The sequence below is a fragment of the Neomonachus schauinslandi genome, chromosome 7 (genome assembly GCF_002201575.2).
Source record: "Neomonachus schauinslandi chromosome 7, ASM220157v2, whole genome shotgun sequence".
Taxonomy (NCBI): Eukaryota; Metazoa; Chordata; class Mammalia; order Carnivora; family Phocidae; genus Neomonachus; species Neomonachus schauinslandi.
Genome location: NC_058409.1, coordinates 9845248 through 9870645, shown reverse-complemented (window position 1 = coordinate 9870645; position 25398 = coordinate 9845248). Strand labels below are relative to the sequence as shown.

At 38.7% G+C, this 25398-nt stretch overlaps 1 protein-coding gene across 1 annotated transcript in view; it reads right to left on the bottom strand.

Moving 5' to 3' along the window:
• Nucleotides 1-2184: 2184 nt before the first annotated feature.
• Nucleotides 2185-25398, bottom strand: part of COMMD10 (COMM domain containing 10) — a 214889-nt gene continuing 191675 nt past the window's right edge. The window contains exons 6-7 of the mRNA XM_021701801.1: nt 4045-4104; nt 2185-3316 (exon numbers count right to left, since the gene is read on the bottom strand). Coding sequence (XP_021557476.1) covers nt 3278-3316; nt 4045-4104 — 99 coding nt within the window. The 3' untranslated portion in view covers nt 2185-3277. The remainder of the gene's footprint in view (nt 3317-4044; nt 4105-25398) is intronic.

Below are 25398 nucleotides of genomic sequence, written 5' to 3'. Positions count from 1 at the left end.
CACGGTGCTAGCCCATGAAATTCCTAGAATCATAGGCACTCACTGAATATTTGTTGAGGAAATGAATGTCTGACTTCAGTGTCCTTACACTTAAATACCGTGCTAGTACCTCTCACATTTGCTGATTACAGAAGAGATCTCCTCTTTGATCCTTCTAGAGTTACCAACATGACATAGCCCAAGTAATTAGTGATGTTCCAGTGTCCAGTTCTCTCTCACCCAATGCTCTTCCCAAAACCTGGTCCCAGGTTAAGGAGAATGTGGAGAATGAAATGTGCAGTAATAGAAAAGAGTGATGAAGTTGTCTTGAGGCAGGTGAATTCTCCTTCACTGTTGGTGACAGTATAAATGGATATGGGCCTTTGGGAAAAGAATTCAACAATATGCAAAATGACTTTAAAATAAATGTCAGTAGTGGTGCCTGGGTTTCTCAGTCAGTTGAGCGTCAGACTCTTGATCTCAGCTCAGGTGTTGATCTCAGGGTCGTGAGTTCAAGCCCCGTGTTGGGCTCCATGTTGGGTATGGAGCCTACTTAAAAATAAATAAACACATAAATAAATGTTTAAGTAAAAACATAAAAGCATACACAAAAAGGCATGTGTGTGTGTGGTATGTATTTGCCTAAGATGTCTGAAAAGACATTGACCAAAAGTTTCCAAGTAGTTAGGTGGGCACTTCTGGGAAGTGGGAGTGAGACTGGCAAAACAGGAACTTTTTTTTTTTTTTTACTATGGGCAACTATGATTTTTATAATAAAATACCATTAAAGATAAAAATAGGAAATAAATCTTCATACTTCTTAGGTAATCCCACCTCTAGTAATCTATACTAATAAAATAATGACAGATGTGGTCCAGGGGTTATAGATATAAAGATATGCCATCAATAAGTTCTATAGTATGTTAAAAAAATGGAAATAGTCTAAACGTCCAACAACAGATTGGGTAACTACATTAAAATTGTTTTAGATAATAAGGACAGGAAAAATGCTCATGTATAACGTCACACAAGCAAAGCAAAGTATTAAACTGTATTTATGGCATTATTCCAACGTGTTAGGAAAGGAAGAAAAAAGAACAAGAAAGACATATGGGTACAAAAAACCCCACTACAGTAAAATCTACCAAAATGTCATTAAATGGCCATTTTGGATGATAAGAGTCTATACTTTTAGGTTATTTCTTTATGATTTTTGGTTTTTCATCATTAAAAAGAATCACAAATTACTACTGGAGCATTGCAGGTATTATCTGTAGTAGGTGTAAAAATAGTACATTGGTTCCTTTCTAGCAAGTAAGTCTATTTGTGTTCAGTCCTCTTGTCAGGCACTCATGTAAGAGTGCTAAGAGAGGAGGTTCCAGCACTTGACCCTCCAAGTCCATTATATCTATGAAAAAGTCACAGGTATTCAGTACTGTTTGGGAATGGTATTTTCTTTGATCTGTGTATCATAGCAATGCTGGCGCCTTAAAGAATGACATGATCTGCAATTAAATATATTTGGGGAATAGTTATGTTTCTCAGTTGGAATTAGACCTTCTACTTGTCCTTTCTTCAATGCCTTTGTTCAGACTTTCTTGAACTAGACTCATCGAGAGGAAACTATTTACCGCATTTTTGCACAGTTCTAGATAATACTCCTAGAGAGTATAAAACCAGGTCTTTTAGGGAGCATAAAATGAGCTACTAATGAGAATTTCATTTTGGACTGTCACGTTTAATTTAGATACCTACACTGGGAGTTAAATTGGCCATTAAACCAATGAAAACTTCTACCTGTCCATATGGTCACTGTCAGGAGGCCCTAACAAATTCAACTTGAGATGATGTATGTGTTTTTGTATATAAGAAGTCTGAAGGAATAGTTACCAAAATGTGTAAGTAGTCAGGTTTTTCCCTCTGGAACTGGCAGAACAGAGTGTAACAAAATAAGACAGCTCCCATAAGCTACATATGGAAATAAAACCTGTTGTATTAGAAACACGTCTTCCAGATATCTTATCAATGGAAGTTTTAAGTTAACAAAACTTTTCAAATTAATCAACTACGGACAGCAACTATAATACTACTTTCTGAAATCATCCAAACTCCCAATCGTTCTAAGCAACAACATAGAGCACACATACAAACAAGGGCATAAACTCCATACACTGAACATTTATTTGAGAGACCTTCAAAGCAGATACCTCATAAAAGGACTGTGATTTAATTTCAATGGCTGTTTGTTTAACCATAGGACCTTTCTGAGATCAAATTCCTCCATATGAATAAAGTCACATTTGACTCAAATCAATGTCTATGTCACCCTCAATTTCTCCCCTCCCAACTCCCCACTCCTACCGGCTCTGTTTCTCTCTGTGGAAACTATAGAGAACAAATATTTCATTCATAAAAAATCCAACTGGTAATATTTTTTTATAGGCAACCATACTCACGTTTATATATAGTCACAGCATAAAATACTGTGTACTTCAGTTCACCTAATTCTAAAACATAAACATTTTATTGACTACAATTAATTAACATATTTATAGAAAGAAAATGTAAAAGGTATCTGTTTTGAAATTTTAAGGATAATGACTTAGCACTCATGACAATTATTTTTATTTATGATCTGAATCTCTCCCTTACTATGAAGTGAATCATTATTAATTTGCAGCACAAAGAAAAGCACACAGAAACCTGGACTATTATTAGATCATTACACTCAGACAAAAAAATTAAAGTGCACTGAGAAGCTCACACTGGAATTAACTGATACACTACTACCATCTCTCTTTTAAATTTCTTTCCTATGTTATTTCCCAAGCAAAACATCATTATACTCAAGGAAAAATAGAGTATCTGATTGCATTTGGTTGCTTTCTTGCTTTAATAAGGTAATTACCAGAGTTTTGTATTCTAAGGTACACATTATCCCTTGTATCCAGGGAGCCTCCTTGATACATAAAGGTGTCATCAAATATGTAAAAAATGAACAGGTCAGGCAATAAAGCAAAAACAAGACAGTAATAACAATACGGTATTTACTGTTTCCTTTTAAGCGAAAGCATTCTTTACAATTGTTTGCCGTTGGCTCACAGAAGGAGAGAATGGGTATTAGAAGCTCTCGAAACAATGATCTCCCTTGGCTGTTATTTCTCTAAGAAGCGGTAAGCCCCGTCATTTACAAGAAGAAAGCTACTGAATCCTTCGGAAAACATAACCTGGCGGCCCATCGTCAGTGCAGAATGATGAGGTGGCAGGAGTGTGATGGAGAAGCCAGTCTTCAGGAACATCATGTGAGGGAATCCAGCTGCGCTTGTATGGTCTCCAGCTATTCATAAAGACAAAACAAGAGAAAAGTTGCTGAAAGGCGAGAAATGCATATGAAGGGCTGCTCAGAAACTTGCCCAGGGGAGGGACAGATTGGCAGCAGCAACCATGCATATTAAATCCATTCACACAGCAACAGATTCACCACGTAGGAAAGTTTTCTTTTCATATGAAGGTATTAGAATTCATGGCTGTGATCTAAGTTTTCCAATGTGCCAAGGAGGATTTCTAAATTCTACTATTTTAAGTACACTCAGCTGTTTTAATTTAAATGATCACTACACAAGACTTTTGAAGTTGGGGGGTGGGGGAGTGCATCTTCCTGGCTCACAAAGTCAGGATTTGGAAAGAAACATGACAAACACTCAAAGATAAATCTTTACAGGCCTGGCACCTCCCTTTCCTCTTGGGCCCAGAAATTAAAATATTTAATGTTAAATATACCTAAAGTGCCAGTGTGGCTAGGTACCACATAGTTCATTACTGAATGCTTTGCTTTAAAGTAACAATCCCATAGCTTTAATTAAAACCATTTCCACTTTCTTCCTGATTTAGTTTGTCAGATTCTCTTCGGCTTGGCAATGCTTCCCGCCATGAAACATACGGTGTTTACAAGGGATGTTTAAAGAACTTAGCTCCATAACAGGTCACTTAAAAATAAGAATTCATAAAAAGAAAGCAACATTATGTAAAACCCCACATAGCAGAAATTATTTTAAAAATATAGACCTTGTTATAGAAATCAAACAATTCCTTGTGACTGAATTCCACAAGAACTTTCTCCACGCTCTGTAAGGAAGAAAAAGAAAGAATGAATTTAGTTGTATACAATGCACACTGCAGTTTCTTCTCTCCGGCTAGCCCCAGAATATGCCCTATTATTCTCTGACTGGTTTTAAAAAAATACTTACCTGCTCCATTCAACCCCACTGTTGCTAGAACTCACAGACGCGCTTAATGACACTCCACTTTAGCTAAAGGTTTCAACTCTACAGGGACATCTGTTCTTTACGTTGACTCCACAAAGGTTAATAAAATAGAAGCCAGCAAGAGAACAATTTCATTACCTATTTTTTTTCTCAAGATAGAGATAATATAGGAGATTGCATTTCATGTTTCTCAGCAGTCCATTTGGAATCTAGCAAATACCATTACTCAAAGACACTGGACGCAGCATATGTGATTGAACTCATCCGGCCATGAATGCCTCCCGTCAGCACAGCTGCTGCCTCCGAGCATTAATCTAGCAGTTACGATCTTAACATGCTGAGATGGTTACCTTTTCCAACGTACAAACTCAGCAAAAGTTCACAATTAACATGACAGCTTCAAAGCGGAGACTTAACCACACTCCTTCCTTTCGCCTCAGATGTGACGGGGGAACCTTCACGGGAGCCGTGGGTGCTGAGGGATACCGGGCACGTCTGCACGATGGCGCGGCAGACTGCAACAGGAATCTGGCCCACACCAACCTGCTTTGGGTTGACTTTGTAAACTGAGGGAACACTTAAAGTAGTTCCTGAAGATTGGTCAACCTGTCTGTTTTATTCAAGGTATCTCTGGCAAATGAAAGTTAATGAGGAGAGAAGGCCAAGAATGGGCTTCCTGCTCTGACCACACTGTGGTGCTCACGGGACATCCAGCGGGCACCATGAACTGAAGAAGTGGACAAAGGTTGAAAAGAGACATGGATTCATGTATGTAATTGCTTGAAGTCATTTCCACCATATTCCTAATTCTCCTTCGGTTTCTATGGCTCCTTTTCTCTTTGTCTTATCTGTTTTAATGGTTTCCATTTCTACTTACAAAGCCAACATTTTCAAAACAAAGTATCTCCAGCTAACTCCAGGAGAGTCGATGGGGCTATGTTCAGATACGGCACCTCCCTTTTCAAGAAGCCAAGGTACAGAGGATCAAATTCCACACATCTTCTTTGCTCCTGTAACACCTACGTAGGTAGTTAAGCTTTAAAATGAATCAAGCAGCATATCTGCTTTAAAGCCTCATCCTTTAGGAAGGATAAAAAAGTAGTAGGCTAACTGACACACATCACTGAACCTCCAAAGGTTCAAATCAGCATTACCTAGCAGTGCTGTATTTCCTCCCAGCAGTTAAAGGGAGAAGACAGGCCTCAGTTTACCCTATGGAAAAGCAAGGCAAGTTTATTACTTTCCCCCCAATCCAAACGTTAGGAGGGGCTGAAGACTGAATCAGCTTGTGAACAACTGGCTTGCTGTTCGTACACCTGAGGTCACAGCTAAGCTGGGTTCTTGGTTCCTGGATTTTGCTTTGTTTCAAGTTAGTGTTTTCTAAAAGGTTGCCCTGAGGAAAAGGAAGGAAGGTGACTTTGAAAACATACTTCTTAAAATAACAACAACTAAAATAACGTGTGTGCACATCCGCACCTGAGTGTTGTGTATGTGTATATGTATATATACAGCGAGAGATGTGTATATATATTTAGTGTCTTGCTTTACTGAAATACTTAGCCCCAAGAAGGGGAAATGCTGATACCTGAGATAAAATATGCAAAGAACTTATGCCAATGTCTGGCAGGTATAATCATTGATAGCTATTATCATTATCATTTCTCATTCAACCCACAGTGACTTAGGGAAGACCACGAGAATACGGGAGAATACAGGAGTGGCTTTAAAGGTTCCGTATCTACGTGTACAGAGATTATTCTTAGAATTTGAGAATCTATGTTTACCCAAGGGGTGGCCAAGGGCAGTTGTTTAAGGAGGGTAATGATGGAACTCAGATAGATATGTAGGACAAAAAGGAAAGGGGGGCTGGCTAAGAGCCAACTCCCCACATTGTCATGTTCTGACATGGAACCCCAGAGAGCCCAAGAATTCTAAATCTAAATCTCGCCTTCCAGGACATTACTTAAGGTATATTATCAAGACAGGAGTACAGATTGCATTTACTTAGTAGTGTGGTAACTTTATTTATGATTTTAAATTTAGATATATGACCCAAGGCCTCCATTTTTACTCCTGCTTTAGGTCCCACAAATATCAGGAATGGGTGTGATCAATATCCTTCCTTGGACCATGATGTTTTTAGGAGGAAAACATACTCTTAGCCTTTTTTGAGAATTTAACTAGAAAGTCACAAATCTGCTTTATCAAACCACAATCAACTCTCTAGCTTGTTTACTCTTCAGAAAATGTATGGAAGGTTCTGTTCACTAAGGAAGCATATTTTCAAACAACTTCTCTTCAGTTTCATGTCTGGACACAAATCAGTGGCAGTCTAGACCCAACAAGGATGTAAGAAGTGCATTAAGTTTAACGAGAGTCCAATTATTAGTATTTCAGGGGTGCTTGGGCTTGGATTGTCTAGCTCTATGAACACTCTGGACCTCTGACTCAACTCATGGTTCATTAGTATGTTTGAAGGGAAGAAGAGAAAATAAAAATGAAATTCAAACCAGTGCCATCTCAGCTATCAGTCGCAACTCTAACAACAAGCTTTCAGGAGGAAGATGTAGAAAATCATGGCTACAGTAGTTCTTAGACTATATCTGACAATGGGTTTAATTATCCATGTGCTTCCTATCACTGTCAGTAGATAATGAGACTTGACTATTTGGTCCCGTTTCCGCCCCCCCCACCCCGAAAGAGTCAGAAAGATAGTCTGGATAATAAACTGCGGCCTATTATGTCATACTAAATAAGAAGAGAAATATCTTAGTGATGTAAAACTATAGTTCCAAGTAATCAAAATGCTCTGTCATTTTGTCAACCATATACCAAAAGTATTTTATTTTTTTAAAAGATTTTATTTATTTATTTGACAGAGAGAGACACAGTGAGAGAGGGAACACAAGCAGGGGGAGTGGGAGAGGGAGAAGCAGGCCTCCCGCCGAGCAGGGAGCCCGATGCGGGGCTTGATCCCAGGACCTGGAATCATGACCTGAGCCGAAGGCAGCCGCTTAACGACTGAGCCACCCAGGCACCCACCAAAAGTATTTTAAACTGAACTACATACCTCTAATCACTTGGTGAAACAAACTAATACATGTATGTAATTTTATTTACATGTGTATATAGACATATCTTTAGATAGTACTGTATTTTACTTTTTACATAGCCAAGTGTTTAAGAAAAAAGTTTATGAGAGCATTACATCTCCATTCTTCCAGTAATCAGATACAAACATTTTCATACAAGGCAAATTATACTTTAAGTTGAAAGAATTAAAAAAAATGGTAATTCTAACAGGGAGTTTATACTGTCTTCTGAAGGAATATAATGACTAGTTAAGTACTAAAAATTATTTCTGGGAGGGCTTTTTACTGCTTGTGTGTTTAAAGGAATATCAATGGATACCTGCTATTATCCAGGATAACTCATGGGTAACATTTAGTAGATTTGGTGAAGAAGAAAAAAAAAGTAAATTCAGACATAAAGGAAGAAAATGACAGTAATACAATAATAGTAGGGGCTTCAGCACCCCACTTACTTCAATGGATAGATCACCCAGACAGAAAATCAATGAGGAAACACTGGCCTTAAATGACACATTAGACCTGATGGACTTAATAGACATATACAGAACATTCCATCCAAAAGCAGAATACATATTCTTCTCAAGTGCACATGGAACATGCTCCAGGAAAGGTTACATGTTAGGTCACAAAACAAGTCTTAATAAATTTAAGAAGACTGAAATCATATCAAGCATCTTTTCCTACCCCGGTGGTATGAAAATAAAATCAATCCCAAGAAGAAAGCTGGAAAAACCACAAGCATGTGGAGGCTAAACAACATGCTAATAATAAACAATGGGTCAACAGAGAAAGAATAAATAAAAAAATACATTGAGACAAATAAAAGTGGGAACCCAACAGTTCAAAATCTATGGGACATAGCAAAAATACTTCTAAGAGGGAAGTTTATGGCAATACAGTCCCACCTCAAGAAACAAGAAAAAAATCTCAAACAATCTAACCTTATACCTAAAGGAACAAGAAAAGAACAAGTAAAACCCAAAGTTAGTAGAAGGAAGTAAATAATAAAAGATCAGAGTGGAAATAAGTGAAATAGAGACCAAAAAAAATCAATGAAACTAAGAGCTAGTTCTTTGAAAAGATAAACAAAATTGCTAAACCTTTAGCCAGACTCATCAAGAAAAAAAAGAGAGGGCCCAAATAAATAAAATCAGAAATGGAAGAGGAGAAATTACAACCAATACCACAGAAATACAAAGGATCGTAAGACAGTACTACAAATAATCACATGCCAACAAATGGGATAACCTAGAAGAAATGAATAAATTCCTACAAACATACAATCTTTCAAGACTAAGTCCAGAAGATAGAGAAAATCTGAACAGACTGATCACTATAGTAATGAAATTCAATCAGTAATAAAAAAAAAAAACCTCCCAACAAACAAAAGTCCTAGACCAGCCTCATAGGTAAATTCTACCATAAAACATTTAAACTAGAGTTAATACCTATCCTTCTCAAACTCTCCCAAAAGACTGAAGAAGAAGGAATGCTTCCAGACTCATCCTAGGAGGCCAGCATTACCCAGATACCAAAACCAGACAAAGCGACCATAAAAAAGAAAATCACAGGCCAATATCCTTGAGGAAGACTGATGCAAAAATCCTCAACAAAATATGAGCAAATTGAACTCAACCGTACGTTAAAAGGATCATACACCACAATCAGGTAGAACTTATTCCAAGAATGCAAAGATAGTTCAATATCCACAAATAAATCACCGTGATACACCACACTAACAAAAAGGGTAAAAATCATATGATCATCTCAATAGATGCAGAAGATGCATTTGATAAAATTCAACATACAGTTATGATAAAAACTCACAACAGAGTGGATACAGAAGGAATGTACCTACGACAGACCCACAGCTAACATCACACTCAGTGGTGGGAAGCTGACAGCTTTTCCTCTCGGGTCAGTAAGAAGACAAGGATGCCACTATCGACACTTTTTATTCAACACAGCATTGGAAGTCGTAGCCATAGTAATTGGACAAGAAAAAGAAATGAAGCATTCAAACTGGAAAAGAAGATGTAAAACTATGTGCAGATGACATGATACTAAATACAGAGAACCTCAAAGACTCCACCTCTAGAACTAATAAATTCAGTAAAGTTGAAGGATACAAAATTAAGATACATAAATCTGTGGCATTTCTATACAATTACAACAAAATATCAGAAAGAGAAATTTAAAAAACAGTATTTCTCACAATTGCATCAAAAAGAATAAAATACCTAGGAATAAATTTAACCAAGGAGGTAAAAGACCTGTACTCTAAAAACTACAAGACATTAATGAAAGAAACTGGAGATGACACAAACAAATGTAAAGATATTCTGTGCTCATGGATTAGGAGAAATAATATTGTTAAAATGTTACTACTACCCAAAGCAGTCTACAGATTCAATGCAAACCCTATCAAAAAACCAATGGCATCTTTTACAGAAATAGAACAAACAATCCTAAAGTTTGTATGGAATCAAAAAGACCCCAAATAACTTAAAGCAATCTTGAAAAAGAAGAACAAAACTGGAGGTATCACAATCCCTGATATCAAGATATAGTACAAAGCTGTAGTAATCAAAACAGTATGGTACTGGCATGCGTGCGCACACATACCACAGATCAATAGAATAGAAGAGAGAGGCCAGAAATAAACCTATGCTCATACAGTCAATTAATCTTCAAAAAAGGAGGCAAGTACATACAATGGGAAAAAGACAGTCTCTTCAATAAATGTAGCTGGACAGCTACACGTGAAAGAATAAAACTGAATCACTTTTTTTCACCATACATGAACATAAACTCAAAACCAATTAAAGATTTAAGACCAGAAACCATAAAACTACTGGAAGAAAACACAGGCAAAAGCTCTTCAGTATCAGTCTGAACAAGATTGTTTGGATCTGTCTCCCCAGGATAGGGCAACAAAAGCAAAAGTAAACAAATGGGACTACATGAAACTAAAAAGCTTTTGTATGGTAAAGGAAACCATCAACAAAACAAAAAAGCAAACTACTGAATGAAAGAAGATATTTGTAAATGATATAACTGATAATGGGTTAATTACCAAAATATATAAAAAACTCACACAACTCAATAGGAAAAAGAAAACCCCAAAAATATGATTAGAAAATGGGCAGAGGGACTGAACAGACATTTCGCCAAAGAGGACTTACAGATGGCCAACAGACACATGAAAAGATACTCAATATCACTATTCATCAGGGAAATGCAAAACCAAACCATAGTGAGATATCATCTCATGACTTGTCAGAATGGCTGTTAACAAAAAGACAAGAAATAACAAGTGTTGGCAAGAATGGGGAGAAAAGGGAACTCTCCTGCACTGTTGGTGGAAATGTAAATTGGTGTAGCTACTATGGAAAACAGTATGAAGGTTCTTCAAAAAATTAAAAATAGGCCTACCATATGGTCCAGCAATTCCATCTCTGGGTGTTTATGGGAAGAAAAACAACAACAACCAACAGATCACCAATCTGAAGAGAGATATGCACACCTATGTTCACTGCAGCATTATTTATAACAGTCAAGATACGGAAGCAACCTAAATGTCCATCAATAGATGAATGGATAGAGAAGATACAGTATATATAAACACAATGGAATATTAATCATAAAAAAGAATGAAATCTTGCCATTCGTGACAACATGGATGTACACAGAGGGTATTATGCTAAGTGAAGTAAGTCAAACAGGGAAATACAAATACTGTATATTTTCACTTGCAAGTGGAATATAGAAAACAAAACAAACGAACCAACAAAACAAAACAGAAACAGACTCACAGATACAGGGAACAATCTGGTGGCTGCCAGAGGGGAGAGGGGTGAGGGGATAAGTGAAACAGGGAATAAGGATTAAAAGGGATAAACTTCCATTTATAGAATAAATAACACATAGGGATACTATGTCCAGCACAGGGAATATAGTTAATAATTATGTAACTATTATGTATGGTGACAGATGGTAGCTAGATTTATCATGGTGATCACTTTGTAATGCACATAAATGTTGAATCACTTGTACTGAAGTGATTCACTGAAGCTAAAGTTGACCCTTGAACAATGTGGGGGTTAGGGGTGCTAACCCCCCATATAGTCGAAAATCAACATATAACATTTAACTCTGCCCAAACTCAAATACTAATAGCCCACTGTTGACCGGAAGTTTTACTGGCATCATAAAGAGTTGATTAATATATATTCTGTAAGTTACATGAATTGTATACTGTTTTTACTTTATATACTGTATATACTTATCACAAAGTAAGCTACAAAAAAGAAAATGTTATTAAAAAAATCATAAGGAAGAGAAAATACATTTACAGTGCTGTACTGTATTAATGGGAAAAAAAATCCATGTATAAGTAGACCTGCCTGGTTCAAATCCATATCGTTCAAGGGTTACCTGTAATATAATATTGCACATCAACTATACTTTAAGAAAAAGAAAAGAAAAAGAAAATTCACCCTAGGGCTTTAGATGTAATGGATAACTCCTACGAAAACTCTTTTTAGAGACAGACTACATGGGTCCCACAAAAATTGTCAGGTTATGTGTATTTCTATCATTCCTTCTTCCTGTAAATGCAGACAACATGAAATTCCATAAATGTGCTTTTAAATAAAAAGCATTACAGTTGTTTTTCACACACAAATAAAATATAGGCTCACAAACTATGGAGAGAGCTCAAACGTCCATCGACTGATGAATGGATAAAGACATGGTACATACATACAACGGAATATTACTCAGCCATCAGAAAGGATAAATCTTGCCTTTTGCAATGATGTGGATGGAACTATAGGGTATTATACTAAGCAAAATAAATCAGTCAGAGAAAGACAAATACCATATTATTTCACTCATATGCAGAATTTAAGAAAAAACAGATGAACATATGGGAAAGGGGAAAAGATAAGGAGAGAGGGAAACAAGCCATAAAAGAGTCATGATGATAGAGAACAAACTGAGGGTAGATGGAGGGAGGTGGGTGGGGGACAGGACAGATGGCTGATGGGCATTAAGCAGGGCACTTGTTGTGATGATCACTGGGTGTTGCATTAAGTGAAGAATCACTGAATTCTACTCCAGAAACCAATATTGCACTGTATGTTAACTAAAATTTGAATTAAAAAAATAAATACTCGATTAAAAAAGTAAAAAATAAAGAATAGGCTCATATGATGATAAGTATTCTGAAAATTCCTGACACTGGTAATCACCTACAATACCTCACATTAATTTTAAAACAGTCCAAGGAGGCAGGGATGCCATAAAATATTCCTCTTTAAAAGATGAGCACCTAGAGGCGCACCGTGGTAAGAAAGCTACCCGAGGAAAACAACCAGGTAACAATGGACAATGAACTAGAAGAGTCAGAGCAGGAAGGTAAGGGCTATCCTGAACTGTTCTTTCCACCTGAGATAAAACAGGGATAACCATCAATAGGTAAATGTTACTAGAAAAAAGGGAAGTAATTTAACGACACCCAACTAGGTCAAAATAGTACTAGACACACTCCTCCACATAAATGAAGACTTTTTTTAAACGTTAACAGGGAAGTCAGTAAGTAAGATAGGTTTTTGTTGTGATTGTCTGGTTGCGGGTAAAGAGGGTGGGTGATGTGTACTGAGTCATCCACACGACTGCATGCTCCCTTTTCTGAGACAAAAGTGCTTATACCCAACATGTTTCGGACGTTACGATAAATCACACCTGCTCATGTGAGAACAGAGCAGAATAATATTTTTCTTAATTCTACACAATCTTCCCTAATCTAACTTAAAAAGTTTTTTTCCCACAAGACACTCCCCACCAAAATAAAAAAAATCTCTGTACTCCAACCAAACTGCTGTACTCACTATCTCCCAAATATCCCACACTTTCCTGCCAGTTTTTATTCATTTCCTTCCAGATGGAGTGCAGTTCTAAATGGATAAGATAAAATGAAAAAGCTAAAAGAAAATATTCATGAATTTGTCTATAACCCTGGGGTATATAAAGACTCCTTTAAAATGACATGAAAATACGCTAACTATATAATCTTTAGTTGGCAAATAAGCTGCTAGTAAATAAACTAATTATAAAGAAAATGACTGATAATCAGTGAGAATATATTAAAATCCAGAACTTCCATTCATTGAGTCACATCATCAAAAGACTAAAAGGAAAGCCAGAGACTCATATGCAGAATATACAAAAATGCCTACAAATCAATAAAAAACTCAGTTGAAAAATGGATGGGAACATATACCCAAACATTGTGTTGTACACCTAAAACTAATACCATGTTGTATCAATTATACTTCATGAAAGACAAAAAGAAAGTCAAGTGGGTGGTAGTGTTTGGCTGGCGTGAAGGAGTGAACTAGTGGGAGACTTGCATGATGCCAGATGAGATTGTTAAAAGGGATTGCAGCTAATGTGCTGCTGATCTCGAAGCCTGCCTCGGGTGGAATACAAGTGGGAAAGAACCTAGAAATTATGGACAGCCCTCCTCTTGGTAGGTTTCTTGGCAGTTTCCCCAACAGAGAGGGGTATGTCCAGGTTGCTCAAGAGTGCCCTTGGCTTGACAGCCTTGCTCTGATTTAAAAAAAGAAAAACAAACAAACAAAACAAACATACAAGAGACTTGAACGGTCACTTCACAAAAGATGTCCAAACAGCCAAAATCATATGAAAATACATTAGCAACCATATTGTGGGAAGACATGAAAATCTGTGGATCTGTGTAACTACTCTGAAAACTTGTCATACCCTATGACCCCAAAATTCTCTCCTAAGTATTAGTATTATGTTCAATTGAAATGTACACATTTGGACACCGTGAGACTGGTACACGAATAATGACAGCAACAATATTCAAAAGAACCAAAAAATGGAAGTAACCGGAATCTCTTTCAACAGAAGAATATATAAATAAATTGTAGTATAGCAATACAATGGAACGTTATACAGACTTGAAAATAAATTAGAGCTAAATACGGTATCACACACCTCTCTCAAATAATCTAAATGCCAGAGAAAGGCACAGAAGACACATATTGATTGGTTTCATTTATATGGGGATTTAAAAAACAACAGCAAAAGAGGTTTTAGAAACAAATGCTTATGTGGGACAACTATAAAGTAAGAAAGTAACAAAGATATTACCAGAAGTATCGGAAATAGTGATCCCGTCTGGGTGACCAGACAAAGGAGGAAGTAATTGGGAGGAGCCATAAGGGAGGCTTCTGACGTAATGACAATATTGTATAGATTTCTTGATCATGGGGGGGCCAAAGGTGCTCTTTTACAAATCACTGCGCTCTTTCTCTGTACGTGTGCCGATTTCCCCAACTTAAAAAAAAAAAAAATATGGCATTGCTAGATGTTGAATTCATTCATTCATTTTTATTGAATAAATACGGATTAAATATCTACAAGGCCTGGTCTAGACACTACATATACTTAAGGAGTAACAGAGACAAAAATTCCCCTCCTTCTAGTTAATAAAAGCAGACAACAAATAAGATTTGTAACACCACCACCACCACCAATAACAATCTACATACATACGTGTGGGAATGTCTGTTGGTGTTCAGTGTTAGGAAGAAAAATAAAGCAGGGAAAGGAGATGTGTGTCTGGAGGTGGGTAGGCAGAGATTCAGTGGTAAGTGGCCAGGAAAGGTCTCACCGAGATGGTGACATCTGAGTTAAGATTTAAAAGAAGTGAGGGAGAAAAAAGACAACCCATAGGATGGAAGAAGATACTTGCAAATCATTATCTAATAAGAGTATAATACCCAGAATATATAAAGAACTCCTATAATTCAACAACAAAAAGACAAGCCCAATTTTTTTAAAAAGGCAAAGGACGGAACAAAAAAGATACACAAATGGTTAGGTAAGCACATGAAAAGATACTCAATATCATCAGTCATTAGGCAAATGCAAATCAAACTGCAATGAGAAACTAAGAAGGATATAATTTTGGGGGGTGGGGAGGAGAAAACCCAAGTGTTAGTGAGGATGTAGGGAAATTGGAATCCATATACATTGCTAGTAGGAATGTAAATTGGTGCAGTGGTTGTGGAAAACAGCACGAAATTCCTGAAAAAGTTGAACAAAGAATTACCATATGACCCAGCAATTCCCCTCCTGAATATATACCCGAAAGAAATGATAACAGGGACTGAAATAGATACTTGTACACAATTGTTTCTAGTATCTTTTTTTTTATTATTTTAAAGATTTTTATTTATTTATTAGAGAGAGAGAGTACAAGTAGGCAGAGAGGCAGGCAGAGGGAGAGGGAGAAGCAGGCTTCCCGCTGAGCAGGGAGCCCGATGCGGGGCTCGATCCCAGGACCCTGGGATCATGACCTGAGCCGAAGGCAGCCGCTTAACCGACTGAGCCACCCAGGCGCCCCTCTAGTATCTTTTTAATAGCTATTTAAGGCAATATGTGGACCTAATAGCAGTTAAGATTTTGATGAAAAGATGATAGTGGAAGCAAGACCATAAGGAACAAAGAAACGTTACTCAGAGTAGTGCATTTTATACATGTTTACTCCTCCCTCAACCATCAGTTTAAGCCCTGCTGTGGGCTGAGTTGTGTCTCCCCAAAATTCACGTTGAAATCCTAACCCCTGGTACCTCAATATGTAACTGTATACAGCGTTGAGGTCTTAAAGAGGTAATTAAGGTAAAATGAGGTCATGTGGGTGGGCCTGAGTCCAACAACAACAGGTGTCCTTATAAGAGGAGATTAGGACCCAGACACACACAGAAGGAAGACCATGTGAAGACATGGGGGGAATATGGCCATCTACAAGCCAAAGACAGAAGTCTTAGAAGAAACCAATCCTGTTGACATCTTGATCTCAAACTTCTAGCCTCCAGACTGTGCATAAATAAATTTCTGTTATAAGTGACCCAGTCTGACATACTTTGTTATGGCAGCCCTAGCAAACTCAGATAGACCCCATCTTCTGGGATGGACAAAAGAGATCTTTCTTCTAAGAACAATGGAAAGCCACTGGAGAGTTTTAAGTGTAAGAATGATATAATTGTATCTACATATTAACAACTGCCCTTGGCTTTTATTTGTAAATGGAGTTGGCCAAACTGGATGTGGAGAGACCAGTTAGGAGGCTACTGCATTAGTCCAGGCCAGATAGTGATTTGACCTAATGTGATGGCAACAGTGATAAAGTAGAAAAACTTGAGATATGGTTTAGAGGTGGAAGAGATAGCACTTAGTGAGAGATCTGAGTAAGGGTGTGTGTGTGTGTGAAGGAACAGAAGAAGTTAGAATAACTCTCAGCTTTCTGGCAAGAGAAACTGGATGGCGCCAACGGAGATAAGGAAACTCTAGAGATTTGAAGAAGGAGAGAATCAAAGGGGCAGTTCCAGATACAATGAGCTTGATTAAGTGAGATTTCCCTGAAAATAAATGAAATAAGTCTAGAAAGCCAAAAAAGAGACTTAGGTAAGAGAAACATATATTTTGTTATGATATATTGATACTTAAAACTGCAAGAGCGTGGGGTGTCTGGGTGGCTCCATCGGTTAAGCCTCCGGCTCTTGATGTCGGCTCAGGTCATTATCTCAGGGTTGTGGGATAGAGTCTCACTTTGGGCTTCGTGCTCAGCAGGGAGTCGGCCTGAGGATTCTCTGCCTCTGCCCCTCCCCCTGCTCATGCTCTTTCTCTAAAATAAATATTTATTAAATAAATTAAATAAATATAAATATAAAATTATTTGTTAAATAAATAAATCTCGAGCACAGAGCCTGCTTAAGATTCTCTCTCTTAGGGTGCCTGGGTGGTGTAGTTGGTTAAGCGGCCGGCTTGATTTTGGCTCAGGTCATGATCTTGGGGTCCTGGGGTCGAGCCCCATGTGGGGGCTCCATGCCCAGTGGGGAGTCTGCTTGAGAATTCTCTCCCCTTGTCCCTCCCTTTGCTTGTGTTCTCTCTCTAAAATAAGTAAATCTTAAAAAAAAAAAAAAAAAAAAGAACAAAACTGCAAGAGTAGATGCCATTGCCCAGGAAAAGAATGCAGTATGAAAAGAGAGGAAAGCCTGGGGCTGAACCCTATGGAATTCCAGTATCTAGGGTAGGTGGGTGTTCCATAAATGACAAGTACCACCAGGCCCACAAATTCTGTTCAGGGAAATTAAGTTAAGAGCACTGACAGCTGCATGGTACGTGGTAATGTATGGTGGGCATTTATTACATGGATCAAAATAATTTAGTGAGTTAGTATACAGGCAATAAAAGTGGGTAGCTTTTTTTTTTTTTCATTTTTTTTTTAAAAGATTTTATTTATTTATTTGAGAGAGAGAGTGAGAGAGAGAAAGAGCACAAGAGGGGGGAGCGGGAGAGGGAGAAGCAGACTCCCTGCTGAGCAGGGAGCCCGATGCGGGACTCGATCCCGGGACTCCAGGATCATGACCTGAGCCGAAGGCAGTCGCTTAACCAACTGAGCCACCCAGGCGCCCTTGGGTAGCTTATTTTTAAATATGTCTTCAGTCTTCCATTTTCCGGTAAAACACATTAAAGTCACTAATACTGTTAGGTAAACATACACAGACTAGATTTACTCTCTTTCTTCTGCCTTCAACATATAAGATTACAGCCAAGAACCCATTTAGGAAATTCATTGCTTATATTGCCTAAGCTGGTCTCCTGCATTAAAACTCAACTTAGACTTTCTGCATCTTCTCTGAACACACTGCAAAGTGAAAATGAGAGTGCGAGATTAAAATTCTGCCACCTTCTTAAAAGACAAGAAAGATGTATTCACCCATTCCTTTTCATTTTTAATTTGTAGTCCTGTCTACAAGCACCTGGATAATGTTGCATATACCCATTAGCAAAATTCCCATGGAAATAAAATTTAGTAAGGCCTTCAGAGAAGTCTCACTTGATGAAAGCTGACAGTAAAAATATCCTTTGCTTTCCCATTAGTTAGGAATTAGGAACACGTATACATTTTCCAAGAGAGAAATGCATTAGCCTCTGCACAAATTATCCAAGTAAAAACAGCCTCTAAATAACACAAATATCAACTAGCTAAGAGTTAAACCAAATTTACACTGCTAAGTTGGATGTCGGAATTAGAAATGATACAATTAGCTTTTCAACTAGAAAATGAGGAGTGAAGGATTCCAGTAAAAGAAAAACTACTAATCTCCTGTTCTGACTGAATCTAAAAATACTTTGCTGGGTACTTAAAGAGCAAGTTTTTTCCTTTTCAGTGACGGAAATGAAGGGCAAAGATAACATGTAAATAGTATTTCAAGCTCTACTGAATGCTGAATGGGCTTATAAAGCAAAAATCATTAGGTACCATTTATTTGATAAATACACCTACAGATTATGTTCTAACTATACGCAGTAATAGGTAATTGTAAATATACTCCAGAATCTCTATTCACTATTATTGCTCAAAAAAACTAGGGATGTAATTTAAGCTCTCACCACAGACTGAAAAAAACAAAAAATCCCCATGAAATTCTACTGATACATACAAGCATTAGCCACTTCTGTCGTCCATAATATTTCATCATTCAAGAAACATTACAGAGTGCCAATACAACGACAACCAGGAAGGTGTCTACCCTTGACCAAAGAAAGGTCCTTCTCTACGTAGGCTGGTTGCCCTTTATGGCTACGCTCCCAACTACAGGAAGAAGGTACATGGGACAGAAGGGAGGAAGGGATCCTCTGCCCATCTGTCAGATCAGTGTAATCAATCCTGGCAACTAAAGGGGTAACAGATGTTACAATCAGCTCTGATTCAGAGGATGCCAGCTTGAGAAGGTGCAAGCAAAAGCACCATAGGTGGAGGGAAAGCAAATTTCCCCTTTTCTCTGAAGGAGCTTGACTACATGACCTCCCAAGGTCCTTTTCAATTCTAGGGCTTGAAGATGTGGAAAGGCAAACCTACACAAGCATATTACATGGTGAACTGAGGTTGTGAAGAGAACCACAAAATGTCAGTAAGAAAGAGCTTTGGCAATAACCTAGTTCAACCCTTTTATTCAAAAGATGAGGCAGCTGGTCCCACAAAGATGAACCAACAGGAAGTGGTATTATGGGGAGACCAATCATTGTTCTTTCCACTTTAGTGTTATGATCACTCAAGATAAAACAGCACATTCACCTGCAGATCAAGTAATTTATAGAAAAAAGTTCTCTCCATGAATTTGCACATCTACATCCCCTCTCTGAGTCTACACAGAAATACATAAAAGTGATGCTGAGGCTAAATATTTTGATAAATATGGCTGCTGAGGCACCAATGTGTCTTAAGTAATGGAGAAATAATGTGAAGTTAAAGTCTTCAAATCCTCAAAACTTCTCAGAAAAAAAAAAAGCTAATCTTTTTGTCTTAGTTAAATTAATTAAAAAAAAAAAAAAGAACCACTGGGACTATTTCACAAAAGCTAACACGGTACCATTGCAATGTTTAAAATTCTAACTGCAGACTGAAGACATTCTCGATCCTCGTCTCCGGACCTCAACCCACCGCACCTCACCTCCATTCTAAGACTGCATCACCAGGACCCGAGATTGTGACCTGAGCCAAAGTCAGACACTTTACTGACTGAGCCACCCAGGCGCCCCAAGAGTTCTGCCAAGATTTTTTATTAGAGATGAAACTTCTGTGAAAAAGATCTCAGAAGATTTGTAGTCCAGTCCCTCAATATGTAAAGACTTGGAAATGATCCTGGGAGCTGTGGTATTGTATCTGTCATTAATTATTGGGAAATTCAGGGGAGAAAGATGGCGGAGAAGTAGGGGACCCTATTTCAACTGGTCCCCGGAATTGAGCTGGATATCTACCAGACCACTCTGAACACCCACGAACCCAGCCTGAGATGTAAGAAGATCTGGATCTCTACAAACAGAATAGCCACAGGTCGTTGGTTTTGAGGTACGAAGTGGGGAGCCGTGATTCCCTGGGCAGGCATCGGAGGATAAAGGGCAGCGGGAGGGTGCCTGGCCGTGGGGATCCTACACCGCTGGTGAGTGACAGCCTCACGCACTGCGGACCGGGCACAGACTCGCAGACTGGTAGCGGTGGGGAAAGGACTCTAGGGCAGCCCCCAAGACGGAAACCTGGAGCGGGTGGGTTGATTGGGCGAACTGCAGCCCCCAGGACAGAAACCGGGAGTGGCGGGATCACACGCGCACGCTTGTGCGCGAACTGGGAGCAGCTGGCGGTTTTAGAAGCATAAAAGGCAGAGATGTGCCCCAACCTGGAGGCAGGTCTGGGAGCGCTGCAGAGGGGCGCACAACCCAGGATGCCGCAGTTTATAACAGCACGGACAGAAACGGAGACGGTGTGGCCTGGAGAGCTCACTGAAGAACAGACTGCGATCTCTCTGCTCTGAGGCAGAGGGTTGGAAACGGTCTCTTCTGCTCTGACTCGCGGAAGAGACATGGAAAGCCGCCAGAGAATAAAAGCCCCAAAAACTGATTCCCGCTGAGCCCATCCCCCACCACAGGGGCACAAGGCAACTCTGCCCAAACAGGGTTGCCTGAGTAATAGCGTGGCAGGCCCCTCCCACAGAGGATAGGCTGGGAAAATAAGAGGCCAGCAACCCTAAGGTCCCAAGAAAACAGGTGCATCTTGCTTGAGTTCTGGTCAATAATTTGGACTCTATACATTCCCTCAAACACCCATCAACAGAATGACTAGGAGGAGCCCCCAAAACAGAAAAGACTCAGAGATTATGACTTATGCTGCAGATTTACAAATGGATGCAGATATAACCAAGATGTCGGAGATGGAATTCAGGCTAGCAATTGTGAAGACAATGGCTAGAATGGAGAAATCAACTAATGGCAACATAGAGTCTCTAAGGGCAGAAATAAAAGGGGAATTGGCAGAACTTAAAAATGCTGCAATGAGATCCAATCCAATCTAGATAATCTAACAGCTAGGGTAACTGAGGCAGAAGAACGAATAAGCGACCTGGAAGACAATATAATAGATAAAAAGGGAAAAGAGGAGGCCAGGGAAAAACAACTCAGAATCCATGGAAAGAGAACCAGAGAAATAAGTGACACCATGAAGCGTTCCAATGTCAGAATCATTGGAATCCCGGAGGGAGTGGAGAGAGAGAGAGAACTAGAAGATGTATTTGAGCAAATCGTAGCTGAGAACTTCCCTAATCTGGGGAATGAAACAAACATTCGAGTCCTAGAGGCAGAGAGGACCCCTCCTAAGATCAAGGAAAACAGGCCAACACCCCGGCATGTAATAGCAAAACTCGCAAATCTTAGAACCAAGGAAACCATCTTAAGGGCAGTTAGGGGGAAGAGAGTCCTTACGTACAGAGGGAGGAACATCAGAATAACGTCAGACCTACCCACAGAGACCTGGCAAGCCAGAAAGGCCTGGCAAGACATATTCAGGGTACTAAATGAGAAGAACATGCAGCCAAGAATACTTTATCTGGCAAGGCTTTCATTTAGAATGGATGGAGAGATGCAGAGCTTCCAAGACTGGCAGAAACTTAGTGACCACTAAGCCGGCCCTGCAAGAAATATTAAGGGGGGGGTTCTATAAAAGGAGAAAGACCCCAAGAGTGATATACAACAGAAATTTACAGGGACAATCTAGAAAAACAACATCTTCACAGGCAACATGATGACAATTAATTCATATCTTTCAATAATCACTCTCAACGTGAATGGCCTAAACGCTCCCATAAAACGGCACAGGGTTGCAGATTGGATAAAAAGACAGGACCCATCCATATGCTGTCTACAAGAGACTCATTTTGAACCTAAAGATACATCCAGACTGAAAGTGAAGGGATGGAGATCCATCTCCCATGCCAGCGGACCTCAAAAGAAAGCTGGGGTAGCAATTCTTATATCTGACAAATTAGATTTTAAACTAAAGTCTGTAATAAGAGACACAGAAGGACACTATATCATTCTTAAAAGGTCTACCCAACAAGAAGATCTAACAATTGTAAATATCTATGCCCCCAACATGGGAGCAGCCATCTACATAAGCCAACTGTTAACCAAAATAAACAGTCACATTGATAACAATACGTTAATTGTAGGAGACCTCAATACTCCACTCTCAGCAATGGACAGATCATCTAAGCAGAAAATCAACAAGGAAACAAGAGCTCTGAATGATACATTGGACCAGATGGACCTCATAGATATTTACAGAACATTCCACCCTAAAACAACAGAATACTCATTCTTCTCAAGCGCATGGAACTTTCTCCAGAATAGACCACATACTGGGTCACAGATCAAGTCTCAACTGATACCAAAAGATTGAGATGATTCCCTGCATATTCTCAGACCGCAATGCTCTAAAACTGGAACTCAATCACAAGAAAAAATTTGGCAGAAATTCAAACACTTGGAAGCTAAAGACCACTCTGCTCAAGAATGTTTGGGTCAACCAAGAAATCAAAGAAGAACTTAAACAATTCATGGAAATCAATGAGAACAAAAACACATCGGTCCAAAACCTATGGGATACTGTAAAGGCGGTCCTAAGGGGGAAATACATAGCCATCCAAGCCTCACTCAAAAAAATAGAAAAATCCCGAATTCACCAACTAACTCTACACCTTAAAGAACTAGAGAAAAAGCAACAAACAATGCCTAAGCCACACATTAGAAGAGAAATAATTAAAATTAGAGCAGAAATCAATGAATTAGAAACCAGAAACACAGTAGATCAGATCAACGAAACTAGAAGTTGGTTCTTTGAAAGAATTAATAAGATCGATAAACCACTGGCCAGACTTATCCAAAAGAAAAGAGAAAGGACCCAAATTAATAAAATTATGAATGAAAGGGGAGAGATCATGACTAACACCAAGGAAATAGAAACAATTATTAAAAATTATTATCAACAACTATATGCCAATAAACTGAGCAATCTGGATGAAATGGAGGCCTTCCTGGAAACCTGTACGCTGCCAAGACTGAAACAGGAAGAAACTGACAACCTGAATAGGCCAATAACCAGGAACGAGATTGAAGCAGTGATCCAAAACCTCCCAAAAAACAAGAGTCCAGGGCCTGATGGATTCCTTGGGGAATTCTACCAAACATTCAAAGAAGAAATAATACCTATTCCACTGAAGCTGTTTCAAAAAATAGAAACAGAAGGAAAACTTCCAGACTCATTCTATGAGGCCAGCATTACCTTAATCCCCAAACCAGGCAAAGACCCCATCAAAAAGGAGAATTTCAGACCAATATCCCTGATGAATACGGATTCCAAAATCCTCAACAAAATCCTAGCTAACAGGATCCAACAATACATTAAAAGGATCATCCACCACGACCAAGTGGGATTTATCCCCGGGATGCAAGGGTGGTTCAACATTCGCAAATCAAGCAATGTGATAGAACACATTAATAAGAGGAGGGAGAAGAACCATATGGTCCTCTCAATGGATGCAGAAAAAGCATTCGACAAAATACAACATCCTTTCCTGATTAAAACTCTTCAGAGTACAGGGATAGAGGGAACATTCCTCAAGTTCATAAAATCCATCTATGAAAACCCACAGCGAATATCATCCTCAATGGGGAAAAGCTGAGAGCCTTTCCCTTAAGATCAGGAACACGTCAAGGATGCCCACTCTCGCCACTATTGTTCAACCTAGTACTAGAAGTCCTAGCAACAGCAATCAGACAACAAAAAGAAATAAAAGGTATTCAAATTGGCAAAGAAGAAGTCAAACTCTCTCTTTTCGCAGACGACATGATACTTTATGTGGAAAACCCAAAAGACTCCACCCCCAAATTACTAGAACTCATCCAGCAATTCAGTAATGTGGCAGGATACAAAATCAATGCACAGAAATTAGTTGCTTCCTTATACACTAACAATGCAACTGTAGAAAGAGAAATTAGAAAACGATTCCATTTACAATAGCACCAAAAACCGTAAGATACCTCGGAATAAACCTAACCAAAGAGGTAAAGGATCTATACTCTAGGAACTATAAAACACTCATGAAAGAAATTGAAGAAGACACAAAAAGATGGAAAAATATTCCATGCTCATGGATCGGAAGAATAAACATTGTTAAAATGTCTATACTACCCAGAGCAATCTATACCTTCAATGCCATCCTGATCAAAATTGCAATGACATTTTTCAAAGCGCTGGAACAAACAATCCTAAAATTTGTATGGAATCAGAAAAGACCCCGAATCAGCAAGGAAATGTTGAAAAAGAAAAACAAAGCTGGGGGCATCACGTTGCCCGATTTCAAGCTATACTACAAAGCAGTGATCACCAAGACAGCATGGTACTGGCACAAAAACAGACATACAGACCAATGGAACAGAATAGAGAACCCAGATATGGACCCTCAATTCTATGGTCAAATAATCTTTGACAAAGCAGGAAAAAACATGCAATGGAAAAAAGACAGTCTCTTCGATAAATGGTGCTGGGAAAATTGGACAGCCACATGCAGAAGAATGAAACTCGACCATTCTCTAACACCATTCACAAAGATAAACTCAAAGTGGATGAAAGACCTCAATACGAGACAGGAATCCATCAAAATCCTAGAAGAGAACATAGGCAGTAACCTCTTTGACATCGCCCACAGCAACTTCTTTCAAGATACATCTCCAAAAGCTAGTGAAACAAAAGCAAAAATGAACTTTTGGGACTTCATCAAGATAAAAAGCTTCTGCACAGCAAAGGAAACAGTCAACAAAACAAAGAGGCAACCCACAGAATGGGAGAAGATATTTGCAAATGACACTACAGATAAAGGACTGGTATCCAAGATCTATAAAGAACTTCTCAAACTCAACACCCAAAAAACAAATAATCCAGTCAAAAAGTGGGCAGAAGATATGAAAAGACACTTCTCTGAAGAAGACATACAAATGGCTAACGGACACATGAAAAAATGTTCATCATCATTAGCCATCAGGGAAATCCAAATCAAAACCACAATGAGATACCACCTTACACCAGTTAGAATGGCAAAAATGGACAGGGAGAGAAACAACAAATATTG